The 26,952-nt window shown below is 46.1% G+C and overlaps 1 protein-coding gene across 1 annotated transcript in view; it reads left to right on the forward strand.

Annotated features, from left to right (window-relative positions):
* The window catches only part of RBM6 (RNA binding motif protein 6), a 108,865-nt gene that overhangs the window by 62,553 nt on the left and 19,360 nt on the right, over positions 1-26,952 (forward strand). Inside the window, exons 6-8 of the mRNA XM_065407645.1 lie at positions 21,790-21,864; positions 23,498-23,558; positions 25,339-25,407. Of these exons, the coding sequence (XP_065263717.1) occupies positions 21,790-21,864; positions 23,498-23,558; positions 25,339-25,407 (205 nt within the window). The remainder of the gene's footprint in view (positions 1-21,789; positions 21,865-23,497; positions 23,559-25,338; positions 25,408-26,952) is intronic.

Raw genomic sequence — 26,952 nt, forward strand, 5'->3', positions numbered from 1 at the left:
TGTGGCACCTTTAAGACTAACAGAAGTATTGGGAGCATAAGCTTTCGTGGGTAAGAACCTCACTTCTTCAGATGCAAGATGTCTGTCCCTCATATGGTCCCTAGGTGGCACCACTGGAAGACCATATTTTAAAAAGGTAGCTGGTGCCACCGTCCAGGTTTTAATACTTTTACTCACACCCCAGCCCTGAATCTCTTGCGATCTCCACCATCCAAAAGAGATCATACTCCGCAAAGAACATCTCCAAAGGTAAAGATCCCAAGTGATGGACCTGTTTGGGAGAATGTCCTACTCCTCAGCATCAGTCCAGCTACAAATGACCAATTGCCAAGCCCCCTGAGCCAAATAAGACCTTCCAACATGGGGCAGAGTGGGGCAGTATGACCTTCCAACATGGGGCAATTCATCACCAAGCTTCCCCACAAGGCAAGAGAGGAGCTTAAGGATGTTGTAAAAGAGGGACAACTAGTCACGGACATCCCTGCAAGCCGCAATGGATGCAACTGACACTGTCGCTAGGTCCGTGGCCACCATGGTGACCATGAGGAGGGCATCCTGGTTCCGGGCTTTGGGCATTCCCCACAAAATGTGAGACATAATCCAGGATTTGCCATTTGAAGGGTCAGAGTTTTTTAGTGAGAAAATGAACAGTGCATGAGATTTACTAAAAGATTGCAAGGCAACCCTATGGCAAACGTAAATGTATACATGTAGGAACATATTTACACAGCGGGGGGACTCTATCCTGGGAAGCGGTGACTCTGAAAAAGATGTGGGGATAATCAGCTGAATGTGAGCTCCCAGTGCGACGCTGTGGCCAAAATTGCTAACGTGATCTTGGGATACATAAACAGGGGAATCTTGAGTAGAACCTCTGTATTTGGCACTGGTGTGGCCACTGCTGAAATATTGTGTCCAGAATTCAAGAAGGACTTTGACAAATTGGAGAGGGTTCAGAGAAGAAACAGGAGAATGATTAAAAGATTAGAAAACCTGCCTTATAGTGATAGAATCAAGAAACTCAGTCTTTTTAGCTTAACAAAGAGAAGGTTAAAGGGTGACTTGATCACTATCTATAAGTACCTGCATGGGGAACAGTTATTTGATAATTAGCTCTTAAGTTTATCAGAAAAAGGTCTAACATGATCTAATGACTAGAAGTTGAAGCTAGACAAATTCAAACTGGAAATAAGGCGCAAATTTTTAACAGGGTAATTAACCTTGTGGTGGATTCTCCCTCACTGGCCATTTTAAAATTGAGATTGGATGTTTTTCTAAAAGATCTGCTCTAGGAATTATTTTGGGAAAGTTCCCTGGCCTGTGTTATACAGGAGGTCAGACAATTATCCGTTTTGGTCTTGGAATCTCTGAGCCCCTGGGAATCTACTCACCTCTGGCATACTGCAAAACATTCCACCCTCAAGAGCAGCAGAGCCAAAAGATGCCTTCATACCAGACAGGTGAGTACCAGTGGAAGAAGTGGCTGATGTCAGTCCTTGTCGGCCACAGGCACACACAGTGCTCTGTCCACATGGCAGTAAATTTTGACAGCTCTAAGACTATTCAAGTGAGTACTTCTTATGGAAGCTGCTGTGCCTTATTCCACCAGTCATGGTCAAATATCACCATCAACAAATGGGTGCTCAAGATCATCGCCTGCATCCATTCCATCCAGTTCCTATCCCTAACCACCCCCCTTCCCCATTCCTCCTGAGGGACCCATCTCATGAGAGCCTTTTACAAACAGAAGTGGGCTCGTTGCTCCAACTAGGAGCCCTGGAGGGGGCTCTTCAGGAACACAGGGGAAAGGGGCTTCTTCTCCTGGTATTTCCTCATTCTGAAGAAGAAAGGGGGAGGGGTCTTCAACCTATCCTAGACCAGAGGAGACTCAGCAAATGCATTCACTGCTTCATATTCAGGATGGTAATACTTGCCTCCATAATCCCATCTCTACAGGCTCAAGACTGGTTCATGGCTCTCAACTTGCAGGACATGGGCTCCACCTAAACCAAAGTGGAACCAGACTGCTGGCACTAAACATTAAAAAGGTTGTAGAGCAGTTTTTAAACTAGGAGATGGGGGAAAGCCGACTGCTGCAGAGGAGCGTGTGGATCGGACACAGACTTCTCTTAGGGGAGAGTCTGATGATAGAGAATCTCCAGGTTATAGTCAGGAGCAGAGGACTGAAAAGTATAATGTAAGGGCCGGATCAGATGACAAACAGCCACATAAAAAAGAATCTGGCACATCAGAAAAAGGCAGGCTAATAAACAGGGACAAGTTTTTAAAGTGCTTGTACACAAATGCCAGAAGTCTAAATAATAAGATGGGTGAACTAGAGTGCCTTGTGATAAAGGAGGATATAGATATAATAGGCATCACAGAAACCTGGTGGACTGAGAGCAATCAATGGGACACAATCATTCCGGGGTACAAAATATATCGGAAGGACAGAACAGGCCGTGCAGGGGGAGGAGTGGCACTATATGTTAAAGAAAGTGTAGATTCAAATGAAGTAAAAATCTTAAGCGAATCCACAGGTTCCATAGAGTCTCTATGGATAGAAATTTCATGCTCTAGTAAAAATATAACATTAGGGATCTATTATCGACCACCTGACCAGGACAGTAATAGTGATGATGAAATGCTAAGGGAAATTAGAGAGGCTATCAAAATTAAGAACCCAATAATAGTGGGGGATTTCAATTATCCCCATATTGACTGGGAACATTTCACTTCAGGACGAAATGCAGAGATAAAATTTCTCGATACTTTAAATGACTGCTTCATGGAGCAGCTGGTACGGGAACCCACAAGGGGAGAGGCGACTCTAGATTTAATCCTGAGTGGAGCGCAGGAGCTGGTCCAAGAGGTAACTATAGCGGGACCGCTTGGAAATAGTGACCATAATACAATAGCATTCAACATCCCTGTGGTGGGAAGAACACCTCAACTGCCCAACACTGTGGCCTTTAATTTCAAAAGGGGGAACTATACAAAAATGAGGGGGTTAGTTAGACAAAAGTTAAAAGGTACAGTGACTAAAGTGAAATCCCTGCAAGTTGCGTGGGCCCTTTTTAAAGACACCATAATAGAGGCTCAACTTCAATGTATACCCCAAATGAAGAAAAACAGTAAAAGAACTAAAAAAGAGCCACCGTGGCTTAACAACCATGTAAAAGAAGCAGTGAGAGATAAAAAGACTTCCTTTAAAAAGTGGAAGTCAAATCCTAGTGAGGCAAATAGAAAGGAGCACAAACACTGCCAACTTAAGTGCAAGAGTGTAATAAGAAAAGCCAAAGAGGAGTTTGAAGAACGGCTAGCCAAAAACTCCAAAGGTAATAACAAAATGTTTTTTAAGTACATCAGAAGCAGGAAGCCTGCTAAACAACCAGTGGGGCCCCTTGACGATGAAAATACAAAAGGAGCGCTTAAAGATGATAAAGTCATTGCGGAGAAACTAAATGGATTCTTTGCTTCAGTCTTCACGGCTGAGGATGTTAGGGACATTCCCAAACCGGAGCTGGCTTTTGTAGGTGACAAATCTGAGGAACTGTCACAGATTGAAGTATCACTAGAGGAGGTTTTGGAATTAATTGATAAACTCAACATTAACAAGTCACCGGGACCAGATGGCATTCACCCAAGAGTTCTGAAAGAACTCAAATGTGAAGTTGCGGAACTATTAACTAAGGTTTGTAACCTGTCCTTTAAATCGGCTTCGGTACCCAATGACTGGAAGTTAGCTAATGTAACGCCAATATTTAAAAAGGGCTCTAGGGGTGATCCCGGCAATTACAGACCGGTAAGTCTAACGTCGGTACCGGGCAAATTAGTTGAAACAATAGTAAAGAACAAAATTGTCAGACACATAGAAAAACATAAACTCTTGAGCAATAGTCAACATGGTTTCTGTAAAGGGAAATCGTGTCTTACTAATCTATTAGAGTTCTTTGAAGGGGTCAACAAACATGTGGACAAGGGGGATCCGGTGGACATAGTGTACTTAGATTTCCAGAAAGCCTTTGACAAGGTCCCTCACCAAAGGCTCTTACGTAAATTAAGCTGTCATGGGATAAAAGGGAAGGTCCTTTCATGGATTGAGAACTGGTTAAAGGACAGGGAACAAAGGGTAGGAATTAATGGTAAATTCTCAGAATGGAGAGGGGTAACTAGTGGTGTTCCCCAAGGGTCAGTCCTAGGACCTATCCTATTCAATTTATTCATAAATGATCTGGAGAAAGGGGTAAACAGTGAGGTGGCAAAGTTTGCAGATGATACTAAACTACTCAAGATAGTTAAGACCAAAGCAGATTGTGAAGAACTTCAAAAAGATCTCACAAAACTAAGTGATTGGGCAGCAAAATGGCAAATGAAATTTAATGTGGATAAATGTAAAGTAATGCACATTGGAAAAAATAACCCCAACTATACATACAACATGATGGGGGCTAATTTAGCTACAACGAGTCAGGAAAAAGATCTTGGCGTCATCGTGGATAGTTCTCTAAAGATGTCCACGCAGTGTGCAGAGGCGGTCAAAAAAGCAAACAGGATGTTAGGAATCATTAAAAAGGGGATAGAGAATAAGACTGAGAATATATTATTGCCCTTATATAAATCCATGGTTCGCCCACATCTCGAATACTGTGTACAGATGTGGTCTCCTCACCTCAAAAAAGATATTCTAGCACTAGAAAAGGTTCAGAAAAGAGCAACTAAAATGATTAAGGGTTTAGAGAGGGTCCCATATGAGGAAAGATTAAAGAGGCTAGGACTCTTCAGTTTGGAAAAGAGAAGACTAAGGGGGGACATGATAGAGGTATATAAAATCATGAGTGATGTTGAGAAAGTGGATAAGGAAAAGTTATTTACTTATTCCCATAATACAAGAACTAGGGGTCACCAAAAGAAATTAATAGGCAGCAGGTTTAAAACAAATAAAAGGAAGTTCTTCTTCACGCAGCGCACAGTCAACTTGTGGAACTCCTTACCTGAGGAGGTTGTGAAGGCTAGGACTATAACAATGTTTAAAAGGGGACTGGATAAATTCATGGTGGCTAAGTCCATAAATGGCTATTAGCCAGGATGGGTAAGAATGGTGTCCCTAGCCTCTGTTCGTCAGAGGATGGAGATGGATGGCAGGAGAGAGATCACTTGATCATTGCCTGTTAGGTTCACTCCCTCTGGGGCATCTGGCATTGGCCACTGTCGGTAGACAGATACTGGGCTAGATGGACCTTTGGTCTGACCCAGTACGGCCTTTCTTATGTTCTTATGTTCTTATGTACTTCTATGATGCTATCCCCCCAGCTCACAGGAAATACCTAAGAGTCACAGTGGGGCTGAATCATTACCAATAGAAGGTTATGCCCTTCAGACTCTGCATGGGACTGAGAGTGTTCCCCAAAGTGCCCTGCAGTAGTAGCAGAACATCTAAGGAAACCGATGCTTCATGTCTTCTCGAACCTGGAGGACTGGTTGATCAGGTGCAAGTCCCAGGATGAGACCAAGGCAGTCCTAGAATGAGTGCTCTCCCTGTTCTCCTAGTGAACTATGAGAAATTGTCTCTCACTTTCAGTTCATAGGAACTCGACTTGATTCTCTGTCAATGTGAGTTCATTTGCAGGGGGACAGTCAGGTCCCTTCAAGCTTTTACACGACACCGGTGAGACTGTCCACGATGGTTTGCATGTGCCTACCACTCTAAGGACACGTGCACCATGTACTTACATGGTGCTGCTTACCAGACTTCGCCTGTGAGCATTGCGAAAGGATATATCTACACAGCTACTGGGAGCATGCTTCCCAGTGCAGGTAGACAGGATGTGCTAGCTTGAGCAGAGCTAGTGCGCTAAACATAGTGCTTTGGTGGCATGGGCGGTGGCTCAGGCTTGCAGCCCAAACCTGCCCAATCCCCTGGGTACATACTCATACATAGCTGCTGTGTAGATGTACCCTAAATGCAAGGTGTGTGTGGTCCCCAGGCAAGCTGAAATTGCATATGAACCTCTTAGAGCTGAGGGCCATCAAGCTGGCCTGTAAAGCGTTTTTGCCTGTTCTATAAAACTCTGTAGTGCAGATCATGATGGACAATATGTTGACGATGCACTATCAACAAACAAGGAGGTGCTTCTTCGTCCCCACTTTGCCTGGAAGCCATTGAGTTCTGGGATGGTGTCACCAATACACTAACCCCATTGGCCCTGCATCTTCCAGGGGTCAACAATGACCTTGCAGACTGCTTGAGCAGGAACATGGTAACCAACCTTGAATGGTCATGGCAGAAATCCATCCTGGATCTGATATTCTAGAAGTGAGGGGACCTAACCATAGACCTGTACACCGCAGCGGAAAATGCCAGATGTGAAGCTTTTTGCTCCAGGGGTATCATGAGCATAAAATCTCTGCCAGACACTTTTTTTTCCTTCAGTATTCTCAAGGTCTCCTCTGTCTTCCCACAGATTTCCTCCTGATGCTAGGGTGGCCACTGATGCATCCCCAGAATACAGGATATCCCCCTTCCTGGCTCCGCCACCATGACCACAAACACAGAAATGTTAGCTAATAAAACCGGATGGGTTTTTCAGGAGCTAGCTTGGATACTTTGCCGTGAAGGTTGTCTTGAGAGAAGTCATATCTGCTGTGCAGATACTTCTTTGCTCTTTCATAAAAGGTCATAGAGTCCTTTTTACACCTTCCAATGATATCTTGAGCTTAGCATTCATTGTGTATCCAAATAAGTTGTCCCTAATCCTTCTCTCTAGTGTCATATTTACTCCATTAATGAGCTCATGCACTGAAAGAACACTAAAATATTTGGCTTCCAAGTCCTCAGTACAGTCCACGAATAGCTTCAGAGGGTGACTGAGGTCTGATCCATTTTATCTGCATTCTGGCATGCTACAACTGTTTCTATATCGGGGTCCTTGCATTTGTGGGTGGGCTATACATATGCTGACACTATTCTCTTTCTCGCTGTTATGATTTAGGGTAACCTTACTATGCCGATAACATTGCTGTTTACTTCAGAGTTCTGTCAGTCTGCTGAACATCACATTGTCATGATGACTTGCTTTAGTGGCAAAGAGCTTGCAAGTTAAACTCCAATAAGACTGAATTTTCTGATGCCTGATCCTATACAGAGCTTTCTCTGATGAAGTGCTCTGATAACATTTCACCATGTCTGACCATCAAGACCCTGGGAGTTGCATTGCCTTTGTCTTCTGTCTTGAGAAGTATTTTGTTTCCATCACTAAGGCTGGTGCTTATTCTTTTGATATCTCATTTACTGTTACCTCTGCTTGACAAGGCTATTGAGATGTTGGTATTTTTGGCTTCCCAAGGATAGATTATTGTAACCGGTGTTTTTGGAACTTCTAGCCAGTGCAGCTGATGTACAACATTGCTTCTGGAGTCCTTACTGCTTCTAGATAAATTTATATTTCTCCAGTTTGAATTATTTTCCTTGGCTACCAGTGAATTTTTTTTCTTTGTTGTGCTGTGTCACCATGAAATATAGTCAAGGCCTTTCATTTTTGGATGTTATTTTGTTTAAAATTTCCTAGGAATTTATCTGTTTGTTACAAAAAAATTTAAAAGGGTGAAAATTGGTGAAAAATAAACTTAATGGTTTTCTGGGTAAGTATTGGATTCATATTAGGTGACAGGAGAACAAAAGTAAAGCAGTAAATAGAGGAAAGTACGAGTATTGAAAGTAAAACCAGTATAAATCCTGTGGTTTATGTAATGAACTGTACATTAACAGTACATATACATATACATGCACATGTATGTGTACTGTTAATCTTCCACCACATTGCCTTACTTTAATAGGCAGCTTTTCATTTACACTTAGACTATTTTGTTATTAACACGAACACATCCATCTAATGTGACATATTGGATTTTCTTAATCAGTGTTTGCATGTATTTCAGTGGTCCAGAGTTCAGGTGACAATCAATAAAACCCTGGGAATTTTTGGTAAAAATCAGTAAAAACCGAATGGGAAGGTCCTTAAATATAGTATATAGAGCTTGCATTTTCCCATAAGTTTGAATGCTGTTTCTGTACTAAATGGAACAAAGATTTTATTGGTGTGAGTTTGGGATTGGCATATTACTCACAAAAGGTGAACCTGCAATCAAGTTCTTTAGCTCATTGCAGATGTCTGCCAATAATAACTTTTTACCCCACAATACCATCAGCTATCCTTATGCCATCTGTGTTACATCCTATCAAGTACAAGACCAGGCTCCTGGTACCATGAATCCAACTGTACAGACCTCTGAGGGAGAAGATACATGCAACTATTTATAAAACACCTAAAAATAACCTTAAAATAGTTTCCCCATCTAGAATATTGTGATATTCAGTTCCCATATCTCTGGACTCTCCAGAATCAGAAGCATGTGCTGTGTGTCCCATTGGAATGTTAGGCTTTTCCCTTTGCCATTGGTATAAAGCTCCCATGTCTAGCTTTGCAGAGTCATATTGGACTTTAAAATATTCCCTGGCCTAGGACTGTATATTGACTGCCCTGGGTCTTTAGGCCACTGTCATTTTGAGAAGGAAATTCCTCACTGGGAAGTTTGGGAATGAACAAGGAAACCTTTCTCTGGTGGCTTGATTTTAAAAAAGAAAAGGCAAAGCTCCTCGGAAGTTTGGAATGTTAAGTTACAGGGGAGATAGCTTAATGGGCAGAGAAGAGTGCAGGTTCATTGGTCATCAGTAAGGATATTGTTTTGTCACGGAGGTCCCACATTCTGTGACTTTAACGGACCTCCATGACTTCTTCGGCTTCAGCCTCCACTGCACGAGCAGTGGTATTTTTAGTAAAAGTCAGGGACAAGTCGTGGGCTTCCATAAATTTTTGTTTATTGCCCGTGACCTGTCCCTGACTTTTATTAAAAATACCCGTGACAAAATCTTAACCTTAGTCATAGGTCCATGACACATTGCTGAGCTGTGGTAGATTCCATTAATCACATGAATATCATTATCGTGTGGTTTTGTTTATTTTGTGTTGCATCACCTGTGAAATTTCATATAGATTTCAATGTACTGGGGATCACAAGCTACTTTTAATTCAGCATAGTAAGGAACAGTTTCACAGAATGCACTTCAATAATCCAATTTTTTGGAGGGTTAAACATAATATAGCCAGAGTATGACAGGAACAAGTGTTGTGCAATGTGTTTCCAGTACTGTTGTTAAATCCACACGTGGCAGAAGACTGAAGAGTCCCAAAAGGAACCCATAAGTTTGGATGAGTGGTGGTTGAAGTTGAAATCTATGATGGAGTTTAGGTTGTCTGTCCAGAGGATAAAAATATTATCGATGTCTCTCAGATACATCATTGTGTTTGTGGTGCACTTTTCAAGAAATTCTTCCTGAAGGTGGTCCATGGAGAGATTGGCATACTGGGGAGCCATCCCAGTGTCTATCAGTTCCTATGGTTTGGACAAAGTGTTTGTTGGTAAATGTGAAGTTATTGTGGGTAAGGATGAAATGGATGAGTTTGGCGATGTATTTAGGGTGATTTCAGAATATTGTATTATATTGTAGATATCTGAGACAGGCGGTAATGCTGTTATGGGGACAGATGTTGGTGTATAGAGCAGTCACATCCATGGTGGCAAAGCTGGCGTTTTGGGGGAAGTTGTTAATGCTGCAGATTTTCTGGAGGAAGGAAGATGATCTTGGAGGAAGCTGGCCCTTTGTCTGGTGCGTGGTTTGAGGTTGGTTTCTGCGTCTTGATATTCCTTCAGTAAGAGTGCCATTGCCAGATACGATGGGTCTGCCTGGGTTCCCGTGTTTATGCATCTTGGGAAGCATGTAGGAGGTCTCTGGGGAGGGTTCATTGGACACATTGGTCCATTGCTACTGGAATACTGTGTCCAATTCTGTTGCCCACAATTTAAGAAGGATGTTGATAAATTGGAGGGGGCTCAGAAAAGAGCCACAAAAATTATTAAAATATTGGGAGACCTTTATAGTGATAGACTTCAAGGGCTCAGTCTGTTTAGCTTAACAAAGACGTGGTTAAGGGGGTGACTTGACCAGTCTATAATAAGCAGAAGAAGGTCTAACATGCTCCAGTGACTGGAAGTTGAAGCTACGTAAATGCAGACTGGAATAAGGCACAATTTTTTAACAGTGAGGGTAGTTAACCATCGGAATATCTCATCAAAGGTTGTGGTGGAAATTATGCTCTAGTTCAAACAGGAATTAATTCAGGAAAGTCGTGTGGCCTGTGTTATGCAGGAGGTAAGTCTAGATCAGCGGTTCTCAACAGGGGGTCTGCAAACCCTTTCATGGGGACCCCGGGGCCAAAACCCAGAGCCTGAGCCCCTGCACCTCCCACAGGGTTGAAGCCCCGATCCCTAGCGCTCCCCGCAGGGTTGAAGCTGGGAGCAGCAGGGCTGAATTACAGAGCCCCAAGCCCCGGTTCTCCCCACGGGCAGAAGCCCTGAGCCCATGGGCAGAGTTGGGGTGACACGTGGATGTTACACCCCCCGAAACTACAGTGCAAGAGCAGGGCAGTCCCAGGGCAGCTCCACACACGCACCTTCCTACCTCCTCCTCTCCCCACCCCCTGGCCAGGTCAGAGGTGGGAAGCCGGAGCCGGGCAGTGTGGGACAGCTGCTCCCCTGGCTGGTGCCATGGAGCAGGCAGGTGCAGCGTTCCCTCATCTCCTGCGGCTGCAGGGGAATGATGCTCTCCCCAGCTCCCATTGCTCATGCAGCCAGTAAGAGTTGCCTGGGCAGAGGGACCTGGCTTCATGGCTGGCGGAGCCCTCGGGGAACAGGGACCACAGGGGAGCCCTCCCGGCACACAGCCCTTACCTACCCCTCTCCCTGCACCCTGAGCTGTTTTCAAACTTTTTGAGCTGAGTGCGCCCCCTCCCCCCCCCACCCCCCGTCCACCTTTGAGTTATAATTTTTGGTTGCCATGTCTTCTCTTTCTCCCCCCCCTCACCCCACACACAACCCAGACAGGCTGGGTGGCCTGCTGAGGTGAGTCAAGGGGTGGAGGTGGCGCTCCCTCCCCGGACCCCGCCGTGTGGAGCTGGCTCAACCCCCACTGGCCCCTGCCCACCCAAAATAGAAGTTAAAATACACCTATGCCTGAGCCCCTCCTCCCCCCTGTTCCAGAGCCCCGAGTCCCCCTCTCCACCACTGGGTCCTGGAGTTTTTATAGCACATTGTTGGGGGCCTCAGAAAGAAAAAGGTTGAGAATCAGTTGTCTCTTCTGGCCTTATATAATATGACTGTAATTCCTGTGAAAACCTCTGTGGCCTCACAAAGGCCTGCTCAGAGATCAAGAGGCAAAAAGCCCTGTCTTAGACCTGGGAAACCAGACAAATCTACAAGAGGAAAGACTTTCAGGGAATGGGTAAAAGCAACAACAACAAAGTAAATAAGGGATTAAAGGAAATTGGGTTTTTAAAATATCTGGGAAAAGGTACGAGAGAAGGAGAGGCCCATTAAGAAACACGGGAGATGAGGACTTCAGAATCACTGAGATGCTGAACTCCGTTAATGAAGAAGGGTCCTGAAGGAGAGAGAAGCATTTTGGCCTGTTAAGTAATGATGTTAACCTTGTGAAAATAGCTACTAACTTCAAGAACTGCGGGGGTGGCAGCAGGGAAGAGATTGGATAAAGAAGCACTTGAAAAAAGTAAGCATGTAGTCAGCAGGTCTGGTTGATGCAGGGTATATTAGGAATTAGTGACTCAGGTAATTGAACTATGGACCATTAAGTCTCTGGAGAGCTGGGGTCATTGCAGAAGTCTGGTACCACTGTCACTTTTCTCCAGTCTAATGGTAAGTTTAGCCTAAATCTCTTGTAAAATAAAGGAACCAGTATTAGAAAAAACAATCTGTTAATGCTGTTGCAGTGATTCCGGACCTCCTTCTACCCTGACACCTCCCAATCTATTGGGTGGGGGAATCTTAAGCAATAATCAGCATGGGTTTATAATGAACCAATCACACCAGACAGACTTCTATATAGGTTTTTATATTGCACTCATCCTTGTAATATCTGACTGCCTTCCAGTAGCATGTTAAGCAACATGACTATACATTTGTCACACGTTGTTTGTTCTTTCATCCTTTCACCAGAGTGAGAAGTGTGTGCAGTGGAGTGTCTTGTTTTGATAGGGTTTGTTTTATTTATTAAATAAATACACCTATGGCTGTATGTTTATATAAGAAAAGGCAAGATCAAAGACATATGTCCTGCACTTGGAGCGCAGAGCAGTGGAGTTTGTGCTGGTCCTTTGTTTCTGGGGGAGTTTAGTCCACAGTCTTGGGCCACCCCCCGGAGAAGGTTCTGTTTCCTGCACCGACAAGCATTACTCTTTGTTGAGAGTTCCATTGTGCCAGAGGAGCGAAGCTGTCAACCACAGTCTTCATCTCGCAGCTTTAAATGGTCTTTTAGGTGCCCTGGCCCACCATGGAGTGCTTTGAAGATAAGGACAAAGACCATGGACTTGACTATGTCTATGTAAAATGGCATAATTTGTGAATGGAAATAGTTGCTGTGATAGATCCTGGTTTTAGGAAAGCATCTGGTACAAAGCCTCATGGGTTTTTATTCAAGTTGCAATGGATAAGAACGCTCACGTGGGTTTGAAATTGGCTGAAGGGCCACAGGCAAAGGGAAGTGATAAGCAGCAATGTGCCAAGTCACAGGGGAGATGTTTCGTGTGGTGTGCACAGCCACAAGAAGCACTGTTTGGTTTAGCCTTACTTAAAATCTTCAGTAATGATTGGGGAGGGGGTAAAAAGCAATGGGATGAAATCCGTGGAGGATACTAAATTGGGAGCAGCTGCAAACACCACTGAAGACCAAGAAATACTCCAAAGGTGGTACCCAGGGAGGCTAGAAGTATGAATAGGAAATAAAAAAAGATACTAACTTGGAAAAATGCATGTTGAGGCAGTGGCCTAGAGTCCTGCAGCCTGTCTCCAGAGGCGATCCTGGCAATTATAGGCTAGTAAACCTAACTTCAGTACCAGGCAAATTGGTTGAAACTACAGTAAAGAATAGAATGATCAGATGCATAGATTAACATGATTTGTTGGGGAAGAATCAACACGGCTTTTGTAAAGGGAAATCATGCCTCACCAATCCATTAGAATTTTTTGAGGGGATTAAAAAACATGTGGACAAGGGTGATCCAGTGGATATAGTGTACTTGGACTTTCAGCAAGCCTTTGACAAGGTCCCACACCAAAGGCTCTTAAGTAAAGTAGGCAGTTCTGGGATAAGAGGGAAGGTCCTCTCATGAATCAGTAACTGGTTAAAAGATAAAAAACAAAAGGAAGAATAAGTGGTCAGTTTTCGGAATGGAGAATGGTAAATAGTGGTGTCCCCCAAGGATCTGTACTGGGACCAGTGCTGTTCAACATATTCATCAGTGATCTGGAAAAAGGGGTAAACAGTGAGGTGGCAAAGTTTGCAGATGGTACAAAGCTACTCAAGATAGTTAAGTCCAAAGCAGACCGCGAAGAGCTACAATGGGATCTCACAAAACTGGGTGACAGGGAATCAAAATGGTAGATGAAATTCAATGTTGATAAATGCAAAGTAATGTACATTGGAAAACATAATCTCAACTGTACATACAAAATGAATGGTAACAGCTAATTTAGTCCCCATCAAGAAAGAGATCTTGGAGTCACTGTGGATAATTCTCTGAAAACAGCTGCTCAGTTTTCAGCAGCAGTCAGAAAAACTAACAATGTTAGGAACCATTAGGAAAAGGATAAGACAGAAAATAGCATAATGCCACTATATAAATCCATGGTACACCCACACTTTGAATACAGCATACTGTTGTGGTTGCCCCATCTCAAAAAAGATGTATTAGAATTGGCAAAAGCACAGAAAAGGGCAACAAAAATGATTGTGAGTATGGAACAGCTTCCATGTGAGAAGAGATTAAAAAGATGGATTGTTCAGTTTAGAACAGAGATGATGGGGCGGGGGGGTGGAGATATGATAGAAATCTATAAAATCATGACTGGTGTGGAGAAAGTGAATAAGGAAGTGTTATTTACTCCTTCAAATAACACAAGAACCAGTGGTCACTCAATGAAATGAATAGGCAGGAGGTTTAAAACAAACATAAGGAAGTACTTCTTCACACAACACACAATCAACCTGTGGAACTCGTTGCCAGGGGATGTTGTGAAGACCAAAAGTATAACTGGGTTAAAAAAAGAATTAGATAAGTTCATGGAGGACAGGTCCATCAATGGTTCTTAGCCAAGATGATCAGGGATGCAGCCTCATACTTTGGCAGAAGCTGGGACTAGACAGGGAATGGATCACTCGATAAATTGCCCTGTTCATTCCCTCAGAAGCACCTGGCATTGGCCACTGTAGGAAGACAGGACACTGGACTAGATGGACCATTGGCCTGACCCAGTGTGGCTGCTCTTATGTTCTTATGACTCCAACCTGATGGGACCAGACTACAGGTGTCAGGTGTGGGTTGGGTGGGAAAACAACCGGGCCTTCTCGGGTCAGACCAGCTGTCAATGCTGAATCCCCACTCTGTCACTCCGAGTGCAGAAGGTGGGTTCCTGCAAGGATTCTAAAAATTAATACTTGCCACTCCAGGCTTGTATTAAACTCCCAAGGTTACAGCTTTTCTCTGACCTTGGCTTGGTAAATGCTGCTTCCACCCAAATGCAAAACAAAACCCCTTGGACCCAGGAAGGAGCACTTGGGAATTCCTCCCTGTGGGGTACCTCAAGCCCCCCCCCCTCTCTCTCTCTCTCTCTCTCTCTCTCACACACACACACACACACACACACACACACACACACACACACACACACGGTAAATTTTATTAAAAACAAAAAGGAAGAAAATACATCTGGAATTTAGGATTTTGCTAGATTTTAAAAAAGCAGGTCCAAAAATTAAGCACCCAAAATAGCTTTCTTGGGGGTTAGCTTAAAGGTTACAAGCAAACAAAAACATCTGGGGTTAGCACAGAAGAGTCCACAAGCCTTAAAAAATAAACCTAATCGTGTCTTCCTAAACATTACTAATTTACTTACATATATGGGTTGCTAAAGTAGTTCTAGATATGATCTGACGGTTTTTATATCTGGTTCAAACTTTACACAGCATTCCTGCTTTTAGCATTGCTGCTCCATGTCTCTTTCTCTGGAGAACAACAAACAAAGAGAAAGTTTCTTTCCCAACTTTAAAAAGTTCTACCTTCCCATTAGCACTTCATTTATCACACCAGCTCCCCTCCTCCTGCCTGTGGGGTTGGTGCAGCAGCAGCAGCAACTGTGCACCCTGTTCCTGCTGACCGCTGCCACCTTGGTGTGCTATTTGCACTGCGGAGTGAGTATGCTGAGGAGTCGCAGCTCCTCTCGCTGCATGGCAGAGGACAGTGGACGGCAGGGACCAGGACTTGCAGCTGCTGCTATGCCAATCCCATGGGCAGGACTGAGCAGACCTCTATGGTGGCCATCACAACCTGTGCATGTTTCCCAGACCAGGAGCTTGTGGGGACAGAGGCCATGGCTTCTCACATGCCTGTCGCCACCGGGGGCTCTCCCTTGCAGGAGGGACCCTCATTGGACAATTCCAGAGACCTGTAAGGAGGACTAGGATTGGTCCATGTCGGCTCTAAAGTGTTTCCACAGGGGTGGGGAAGGAGCCGGATGGCTGGACCTTTGGCCCATCCCTTTGGAGCAGTTCATAGGAGATCACACTGATTCCACTGTGGCTTCCCACCTCTCTCCCCTGCATGTCACGTGGGATCCAACCTGCTGGTTTTCCAGATCGCTGTAGGGATCTTGCTATGCTCTAGGGTGGAGGGTTTAGCCGGATTCCCCAGGGTCCTTAGAGGGATGGGTGCTACCCAGTCACTCTCCCCCCTCTTTGAATGTTTATGGCACCTTTGTGCCAGGTTCCCAGCTGTGCCAGAGCCCTGTGCCTTTTCTGGTGTGCTCTGAGTAGGTGAATTGGCTCCTGGGGCCTCATCCTGGTACCTTTCTGAGGGCATGTCTACACTATAAAATTAGGTCCATTTTATAGAAGTTGATCTTTAGCAACCGATTTTATACTATCGATCGTGCATGTCCCCACGAAGTGCATTAGGTCAGCGGAGTGCGTCCTCAATACCGTGGCTAGCATCGATCACGGAGTGGTGCACTGTGGGTAGCTATCCCACAGTCCCCGCTGCCCATTGGAATTCTGGGTTAAGCTCCAAATGCCTGATGGGGCAAAAACATTGTCGCGGGTGGATTTGGGTACATGTCGTCAGTCTCCACTCCCTCCCTCCTTGAAAGCAACGGTAAACAATCATTTTGTGCCTTTTTTCCTGGGTTATCCGTGCAGACGCCATAGCATGGCAAACATGGAACCCGCTCAGCTGCACACTGCTTTTGTGAGCATTGCAAACACCTCGCGCATTATCCTGCAGTATGTGCAGAGCCTAGCTAGGAGTGAGGAGGACATGGACACAGATGTTCCTGAAAGCACGGGATGTGGCAATTGGGATATCATGGCGGCATTGGGGCATGTTGATACAGTGGAACGCCGATTCTGGGCCCGGCAAACAAGCACAGATGTGGGACCGCATAGTGTTGCAGGTATGGGATGATTCCCAGTGGCTGCGAAACTTTCACATGCGTAAGGCCACTTTCATGGAACTTTGTGAGTTGCTTTCCCCCACCCTGAAGCGCAGGAATACCAAGATGAGATCTGCCCTGACAGTTGAGAAGCGAATGGTGATAGCCCTGTGGAAGCCTGACTGCTAGTGGTCAGTTGGGAATCAATTTGGAGTGGGCAAATCTACCGTGGGGGCTGCTGTGATCCAAGTAGCCAGGGCAATCAATACCCTTCTGCTAAGAAGGGTGGTGACTCTGGGAAATGTGCAGGGCATAGTGGGTGGTTTTGCTGTAATAGGGTTCCCTAACTGTGGTGGGGCAATAGACGGAACACACATCCCTATCTTGGCACCGGACCACCTCGCCAAAGAGTACATAAACCGCAAGGAGTACTTCTCAATGGTGTTGCAAGCACTGGTGGATCACAAGGGACGTTTCACCGACATCAACGTGGGATGGCTGGGAAAGGTGCATGACGCTCGCATCTTTCGGAAATCCGGGCTGTTCGGAAAGCTGCAAGAAGGGACTTTCTTCCCAGACCAGAAAATTACCGTCGGGGATGTTGAAATGCCAATAGTTATCCTTGGGGACCCAGCCTACCCCTTGCTCCCATGGCTCATGAAGCCGTACGCAGGCAGCCTGGACAGCAGTAAGGAGCAGTTCAACTATAGGCTGAGCAAGTGCAGAATGGTGGTAGAATGTGTCTTTGGACATTTTAAAAGGGCATTGGCGCAGTTTGCTGAGTAGGTTAGACCTCAGTGCAACCAATATTCCCATTGTTATTGCTGCTTGCTGTGTGCTCCATAATATCTGTGAGAGTAAGGGGGAGACGTTTATGGCGGGGTGGAAGGTTGAGGCAGATCGCCTGTTGGCCAATTTTGAACAGCCAGACACCAGGGCAATTAGAAGAGCACACCGAGGCGCGCAACGCATCAGAGAGGCTGTGAAAAACAGTTTCATGACTGACCAGGCTACGGCGTGACAGTTGTGTGTGTTTGTCCTTGATGCAAAGCCACCCCCCTTGGTGAATGTACTTCCCTGTAAGCCAATCCCCCTCTCCCCTTTGACCACAGCTGGCACAGGAAATAAAGTCCCTATTGTTCTGAATCCATTCTTTATTTATTAAAAAAAACTTGAGATCACTGACAACACTGACTAGTAAAAAGAAGCCCAGGTGTACAACGGCTTTGATAACGGTGTGGGGTGGGGGAGGAGGGAAGGACAAGGCCACATTGCTTATTGTAGCCACACTACAAATCAAAGCTGTTTGAATGACAGCCTTCTGTTGCTTGGGCCATCCCTTGGACTTGAGTGGCAGGGTGCCCAGGGCCTCCCCCACCCCTGTGTTCTTGGGCATCTGGGTGAGGAGGATATGGAACTTGGTGAGGAGGGCAGGCGGTTACACAATGGCTGCAGTGTTGGTCTGTAGGGGGAGAGGGATAGCTCAGTGGTTTGAGCATTGGCCTGCTAAACCCAGGGTTATGAGTTCAATCCTTGAGGGGGCCGTTTAGGGATCTGGGGCAAAAAATATATATATTATAAAATATATATTCATTATAAAATCGACCTAACACGGCTAAATTCGACCTAACCTCGTAGCGTAGACCAGGCCTTAGTGATGTTTTGTACATGACAACTCAAGGATTCAGCAACATCCTCTATCCTATGGGATTACGGGTTGCAGCAAAGTATACTGGGTGCACAAGAGGGCAGCACCTTCTCTACATGGCTTGCAGTAGATTGAGTCAGTTGACTGAGAGTTCATTGCTTTGGCCAGCGTGGGACCAGTTGATGCCATGGCTCTGTGACTGGCAACATCAGAATCTTCCCCCTTCTCCCCCTGACGTCCTTACGATTCACCTGGGCATGGTGAAGGGCGTAGAGCTCAGTTAAGAGGGACTGGGTGATGCTAGGACACCTCTTCCCCTCTACTCTCATTGTGTGGTCTGTGCTGCTGCCACGCAAAGGGCCCAGAATCATCAGTTTGGTGACAAAGCTCAGAGACATCTCAGCTGAGTGATGCAGTCCATCCTTTACACAGCAGGAGGTGAGGTGCTGAGTCATGGTAGCACTAGGAGGGTGGTGAAGCACTAGGGTTACCTAGGGAGGTGGTGGAATTTCCTTCCTTAGAGGTTTTTAAGGTCAGTGACTGTGTGTTACAGGCCCCAGAGAAAGTGTTCTGCCTGCTCTACGGACTGTCAGGCCTGAAGGTGCTGCTGTAAGGTCCGTAGTGTAGACATGGCCTCAGTCTCTGGGTCTCAGCTCCTGTCTGTGCAGTGGAGATAGTAGGACTGCCCTGCCTCTCCAGAAGGTGGAGTGCTCAGATATGATGGTAATGGGAGCCATGTTAGTACATTAGATACAGTAGAACCTCAGAGTTGCAAACACCTCGGGAATAGAGGCTGTTCGTAACTCTGAACAAAACGGTAGGGATGTTCTTTCAAAAGTTTACAACTGAACATTGACTTAATATAGCTTTGAAACTTAATAATAATGAAGAAAAATGCTGCTTTTAACCATCTTAATATAAATGAAACAAGCACAGAAACAGTTTCTTTACCTTGTCAAATCTTTTTTTTTTAAATTTCCCCTTTTTTTTAGTAGTTTACATTTAACACAGTACTGTACTGTATTTGCCTCCCTCCCCCCCCCCCCCCCTCATCTCTGCTGCCGCCTGATTGCATACTTCCGATTCCAAATGATGTGTGGGGTTTACTGGTCAGTTTGTAGCTCTGGTGTTCGTAACTCTGAGGTGCTACTGTAGACAGACTCTCATTATTATTATTTATTTATTTATTACCTATTTGCATTATTGCTTTGCGTAGGCGCTCCAGTCACAGCCCAGAACCCCATTGTGCTAGGCAGAACAAAAATCCAGTCAGGAGTACTAAACATCTTAAGAAACTGGACTCCAGCAGCTGACCCTAGTAATTAATGACCCTGAGCAAGAGCCATCTTTGGATTATGTGGTTGCACTGGTGGACTCCACCCCACTGCAAATACATTCTGAATTTGTGTCTGCTGGGGTTGAAGTAATCGCCCCACGGACTTGTTAGAAACCAAAGTGAGCCTGGAGCTGAGGGGAGATGATGCGTCATCCTGCAGTAGCCGGATGATATGAGAATTGTGTCTCTTGTCTTGAATGAGGAAATGAAAAAGAAAAGCAAGCTGGGTTAATTTAATTCTGTAGCATGAGTGACAAATCCTGAGGTGCTTATTTTGCTTGGAGACCATCACTGTGTGTTAGAAGCCGAAGGTTACTCTCTTTATTACTGTATCTGTGCTCTGTTTCTCTTATACCACAATGTCTCTTCCAGATGTGAGTGCAGACCAGAACAGCAGGTGTGAGATCCAGAGAGCAGGAGCTTGAGTGCAGGTGTCAGCAATTTCAGAATCTGAACCTCAGAAATTGATAGCTATCGGGTGGAGGTCTGGAGCTGAGCACTTGATTTAGCAAATTAAATTGGTTTCTGTTGTATGCTCATTCTGGAGTAATGATTTGGGCTGCAAGTGTTTTTGTCTTTCTCCAGCATGCTGGTGGGATCTGTTTCATTTGGTGTTTGCTGCTCTTGTGGTGCTCTTTGTACTGTCTGTAATGGGTTCTGATGTCACAGATGAAGTAGCTTTGTAGATAGGAGCAGTTAAGAGAGCCCCCCCACCATCAAATAATAGAACTTACTAGCCCCAATCCCGGGGTGCTAGGCTGAACCAGCATTGGTAAGAAGCTGTGCAGTTGTTTTGCATTAGCGATGGTTGTGTGTAGTTGGAGAAAGGGACTTTAACTGAGTGTGGATGTGTGCTGAGAGTATGGTTTGTTGTTCAGCTGCGAACTGGAGAGGAAGTAGAAGTATTGCTGTGTTGCCGAGGTTCTCTAGAGCTATCTGACAGTCTGCATCTGGAAAAAAATCTTGAGTGTTCCTCATCAAAAACCAGAGCATGAAATGAAGAGAAAGCATGAGATTTTCTCCATGTGCCAGTATGCGTTGGGTGCAGGTTGTCTGTTCTTCACCTGGGGTGATACAGACAGCCTGGCCCAATAAGCGTCAAAGGAGAAGGGGACTTACCCCCAGCTATTCTAGAGCCAAACCCTTTGTCAGGTGCCAAGTCTAATCTCTGGATTTCTTGTGAGCGCTGATGCCCTGGGTATGTAAGCCTGGGCTCTGTGTGGGTGTGATGAATGCCACTGGGAGTCCTCACTGCTCACTGGTTTCAGAGGCGGGTCCAAGTGGATATCTGGGACTTTCACCTTCCACTTCATTTTACCCTTTAAAATCCATATACCCAGCTGTATCACAGCAGAGCTTGTTGTCCCGAAGGGCTCCAAGTGTCTGCCAAGACTGCTGTCTTCTCCCAAGGTGAAGCTCTAAAGGAATGCACTAGATTTGGACCAGGGACATGATAGTCCCCATGTACTGTCCTGTTGTTCCGTTTCTCTCCCCCCGCCCCCCCGCCGTGCTCTCAGCTCTTGTCTGGCCACTGCCTGAGCGCTCAAAGTCAGCCCCAAACCTGCCTTCTCCACATGGTGGCATGCTGTGTCCTCTCCCAAGCCAACAGCCTCCCCCATGGGGTGGGACGTTTCCTTGGAGAAAAGCCAGGTTCTGAGGAAGGACAGAGAGGCCAACACAGGTACCAAATTCCTCTTGCCCTTGTTTGTGGTGTTTTCCCTTTTGTTCCTTCTCGAGTGTCCATGCCAGCAAGGTGTCCTCTCCTGAGGCCCATCCAGCAGACAAGGATATGGCTGGGTTGGAGCAGTTTGGCCAGCTGCCCCTTTCCCAACCCGTTGACTTCGCAGTGAGTCAAAGCAATTCCCATGTATGCTTATCTTGGGATCATTGTATTCTGTCTGTTCCACTTTGAGGAGCTGTCAAAGCTTTCCTGGGCCAGCTGCCCTGGCACGAACTATGTCAACAGTGCAGCGCAAGTGCCGTGGCAGGGGCAAAGGCTGGTTCCCTCCTTTCATTTCCTTGGTGAAGTTCCAGCTCTGTAATTGAGCTGGTGATTTGGTTTTTTTTTGCCATCTTACTTTGCTTACAAAACCCATTGGGTTGGAATCCTGGGGCTTGCTTAGCCTCTTTCCCACCATTGAATTTCCTAGTGTGTTTGGCATGTTAGTCATTGACTCCCTTGTCTCAACAGGGAACCCTTGTGATTGGTGGTAAAGAAGTGACCCTTGAGTACACGCCATGCCCGGAATTTTGGCGCTGCAAACGTGTAAGTACATGGCAACGGAGGATTTATTTCACTTATTTTTCCCTCGCCCCCTTTCTTTCCGAGGGTAGTGAGGTGGATTCAACTCTGGTTCATGCATCACCAATCAGATTGCTAACTAAGTTCCATTGTTAAGGATAAATTTGACCTTCATTGACATTTGTGATGCTCCATTTAGTACATGGGGTGGCACAGATGTCAGAAGGTGATTTGATGATAGTGGAATTATCCAGTTGTCACCAGAAGTGGAAGCTTTGTTCCTGGTGTCCATGCACCAGCCTGAGAGAGCCCAGTGTGACTCTCCGAGCAGTTTGCAGGGCTGTGAGAAAGGGAGGGAAAATCAAACTGGAATTTATGAATCCATAACTATGAAAACTCACAATGCCATGTTCAGAGAGATTTTTAGTGGGGAGGGTCTGCACCTTTTCCATTTCAGGATCCTGCCTCCCCCCCCCCTTCCTGGATTATCCTCCAGTCCAGTTGGGACCCCCTCCCATTGAAAAACCTGGGAAGGGCAAGGGGGTCAAAACCTGCTGACCCCCGTTTATGTCCCACCCCCCAAATTGAGAGGCTTGGCCTACACTTAAAAGCTAGGTCGGCATAGCTGCGGCTGTCAGTGGTGTTATTTCCCCCCGCCCGCCCCCCCCCCCCCCCGACCGACAGAGCTATTCCAGAGTAGACAAAACTGTATGGATGGAAGAAGGCTTCTGTTGACATAGCTAATGTCGTCCAGGAGGGGGTGTTCCTGCACTGCCAGGAACAGTATTTCTGTCGGCGTTGGCTCCATGCTATAGATTCTATAGCATGGAGCCATGTACCTTCACAGTAAAACTGCACTTTACGTTGGGGGAATTTTCATTTCCCTGCCTCAGGAATCAATTGAGAAAGGGGAAACTAACTGCACCTCTGGATTCTTTCAAAGTACAAGGTGGCTGGCAATCTAGGAGAGGTCTGGTCTGCAGAGTCTCTTTAATGTGCTGAGCGAGTTGGTCCTTGCTTCATTGGGTTTTGTTTTTTAGGAGGAAAGCCCAGTCTTAGAAAAGCCTCCCAGGAGCCATGCATGCGGCTCTAGCGACCAGTCATGCAAATTAATAAAGATGGGACTTGTGCTCCTCAGTCACTTGAAAATCCCTCTTGCTGTTCCCAGGGTGGAGTCCTGTGGGACTCCATGCCTCACCAGCTTCTACCCTTCATGCCAGCCCTCTGCTCTCTGCCAGCTAATGTCACCTATCTTGTCTCCTTCAGTCTCTTAGGGCTTTTTTAGACATACAGCGCTGCAGCTGCACTGCGTCTGGTGAAGACGCTGTATGCCGATGGGGAGAGCTTTCCCATCGGCATAATAAAACCACCTGCAAGAGAGGCGGTAGCTATGTCGGTGGGAGAAGCTCTCCAGCTGCCATAGCACGGTCTACACCAGTGCTTAGGTCACTGTAACTTACCTCGCTCGGGGGGAGGGGGGGTGGATTATACCAAAGTAATTTGTAGTGTAGACAAGGTCTTTGTGTTACTCGCTCATGTAACTAACCTGGCTACGTTCTCAAAGTGAAGCAGTGACTGTGACTTTTGGAACATGTTGACAGTTGTTACAATAGCCTTTTAAATGTCTCTCCCTCATGCTGCCTGTCTTTCACTGCAGTGTAAAGTGTGTACTGTGGGTTACAGATCTTCCTGCTCCTATTGCAAGCTCCCGAGAGATGGTGAGTATATTTTGTCACTGTGCCAAACTGGGTTTTATAGGTGTAGTTTAAAAGCCTTCATTTGCCCTAGGGAGTGAATGTCTCTGTTGACTGGTTTCTTTGACATGGATGTGCCATGCAGTGGGATGTCTAGGTACCATATAAGAGAATTAGTAGCAGTACTGGAGGTAGATATGCTGCCAGGCTGTTTGCTCTGCATGCGAGGCAAGGCACAGGGCCACACTGATCTGTAGTGGGAGGGAGTTCCACAGGACAGTGCCCTTAATCCAGAACATCCTGCTGCCAGTACCTGATAGTACCATCCTCTGTTCCTTCAGTGTCATTGTTCTCCTTCATTCCTAACATTATGGGATGGGTGGTGAGAGAGAGCTGGTCCAGGCTACACATCCTAGACTGCCACAGGCATTAAAGATGAGGGCTAGGACCTTGAAACAGACACAGAATTAGATGGTGCCCCAGTGTAGGGTGTAGACTATGGGTGTGATGTGTTCCCATCTAGCTTATTGCTTAGGAGATGGGCAGCCGCATACTGCAGCAACTGGAGCTTTTGTCTGGTCTTCTCACTGCAATAGCCCAGCCCAAGAAGGGGCTGTCAAAGGTCTGGCTGGCTGCTATTGCTGAAGAGTCTGGGAATACCACGGAGTCCAATCAGTTCTGAGACTCTGCACCACTGAACTGATAGGAGTGCAGGCACCCTCAATAGTTTGTGGTCATGGATTCTGCCAGTTCCCCCCGTGGCACCTCTGTCTTACCAGGCTCTCCACCCAAGAACCTGCTTCTGTCAGACAGCCAGGCATTCACAGTGCAAGGTTTTGCGCTGCTGCTTTTCTGCTAGCAGATTCAGAATGTCCTGTGCCTCCTGCAGAGCAAACCTACATACCATGGGCAAACGGTGTGTGTTACAATCTGTGTCGATCCAGAGAACAAACTGCCATTACCTATTAGCCCCCGTGCTCTGTTCAGAGCTTTTTATTCACTGCAGCCCAACCCTTAGAGAGATCCTGACTTCCTTTCACTGTTGCTGTAACATGAGCGATCCACCATCAGTGTTATGGAAGCAGAGCTCAAAATGCTGACCTTTTCAGCTCTGCCTTCTTGGCTAACTTAACCGAATGGTGATACAAACAGCTGTATAGTGAGTTAAACGTTCAAGCCCCTCCAGATGCTGTGAATGTTCTAAGGCTGTGCCCCTCATTTTACTAGTCTGGTTAGCCAATGGCCATGGGAATGCATGTGTTTTAAGGCTTAACCCTGTGTGACTAGTCTTTAAACGATGGAGTGGATCACAAAAAGGACACACAGTCTTAAGGGGTAGGGTTGTCCCCTTCTCCAGTGGTTCTCAATCAGGAGTCCGGGGCGAGCAAGTTTCAGGGGGTCCGCCAAGCAGCCCCAGTGTTAGACTTGTTGGGGCCCAGGGCAGAAAGCTGAAGTCCCACCGTATGGGGCTGAAGCCCGGGGCCCTGTGCCCTTCCACCTGGGACTGAAGCCAAAGCCTGAACAACTTAGCTTCCTGGGGGCCCCTGTGGTATGGGTCCCCAGGCAATTGCACTGCTTGCTACTTCCTAATGCTGGTCCTGGCTTTTATATGCAGAAAACTAGTTGTTGTGGCACAGGTGGGCTGTGGAATGTTTATAGCATCGGGGGCGAGAGAGAGCAGGGGGAGCTCAGAAAGAAAAAGGTTGAGAACCCCTGCCCTTCTTTAAGCAGCTGTTGGGTGAACTCCTGCATGCTTTGTGGCTGGTGGCTTTGAAATAGTTCCTGTTATGCCTTTTTCTCGTAGGGAGCAGACCAGGGACAGAGCCCAAAAGTGGTTTGGAGGGAGAGGACGTGCACGCCGAGCAGGACTTCAGTAAGAAAATCACCATCACACAATCTGGGGTTGTGGATATGCTCTTTCAGAGAGGGAGAGGTGTTTATGACCCCCATCTGTAGAAATGCATGGAAAAATTCTCATGCATAATTTACACATGCAGTTACTGCAGTTGGACATGTAATCTCTGTAATTTCTTGTGCAAATCATGCACAAAACCTTGGTATGTAGCCAGCATTCTGAACCAAGCTACATGCTGCAGTGTTGATATGAATGAATAAATGTTCTCTCACCTGTACTGTATGTTTGTATCATAAGGAGTTGGGTTAGCTTAAAACATAACTGTTATCAGTATTTGTGCTGCATATGTGGTTATAGCCATCTGACAGATCAGTGTCCCCGGTGAGTTAGCATCAGGATAGCCTCCCTCGTTGGATGTTCCCTAGACGCCGCACAGCTTTGGGAGTGTTCTGGACTGCGGTGCCCATTGGGGTCACACAAGGACCCTCTCTTGGCACCAAATCTGTGGAGCAGCCACCCTTGTTTCTACCTTTCCATGGCCTACCGCAAGTGCAGGGACCTTCCCTCTGCATCCTGGCTGTCCTCTGCATGGCCTGGGATGGGAGACCGGGTGCTTCAACATCCCAGGGCTCTCCTTCCCCCTCATTTAGGTAAAACTCCTCAGCCCTTCTTCCTGGGGTATGTATTGCTCACTAGAGTCCCACCAGTGGGCCTATGCAGAGGCTGCCTTGGAATAGAAAGAGGTTATTTATCATGAATACGGGGGTTCTCTGCTCATTCTCACTTCCCATCCCATCCCACCCCCTGCCTCCTCCAAGTTCCCCTCTAAGAGACGTCTGGGGTTTAGTAGAAGGACTAATGTGCTTGGATTTGCAGAGTGCACTTGTAACAATGTTTGGTGCAGTCTGGAGGACTCTCAGAGCTTAGCAGTCCCAGGGGATGCATCCAGCAAGTCTAATATGCGGAGGTAATGCTATTGACTGGGCTCTAAAGTTAAACCTAGGGGATGCCAACTCTAGCTCCTCTGCCAACCTCAGCTGAGGCAGTGAGGCACAAATAAAGAGGTGATCTCTCAAGTGTGGAGGTCCCAAACCATGTAGGAATTTATAGCTCAAAACACCTTAAACACCACTCAGAAATCAGTAGCCAGCCAGTGCAAACTATGGAGTACTAGTGTCATGTGCCCTGGTGAGAGATTCCACTTACAAAGCGAGCTGCCACTTTTTGAATTAGTTTGAATTTCCAGGTTAAGGTTCAGCCTCGTGAGGAGCACATTGCAGTAGTTTGATATTGAGATGACGAAAGCATTGATCATGGGAGCAAGAGCCACATCTGAAAGAAATCTTTGCAGCTTCTTGGTTAGACACAGCTTGATAAAAGCCTTCCTTGTCACTGACACTAAATGATATAGCAGCAGCTGGGGTCCAGCCATAGCCCTGATTTTAACCTCAAGCAACGGACACTGAGGATCCATCTTCAGTAAGGTGGCAGATATTCCCTTCACACGAGATGGTTGTTTTCCCCATCCTGCCAGCCTCACTTTAGGTTTGTCTGGACTGAGCT

This window comes from Emys orbicularis, chromosome 7 (genome assembly GCF_028017835.1).
Source record: "Emys orbicularis isolate rEmyOrb1 chromosome 7, rEmyOrb1.hap1, whole genome shotgun sequence".
NCBI classification, from domain to species: Eukaryota; Metazoa; Chordata; order Testudines; family Emydidae; genus Emys; species Emys orbicularis.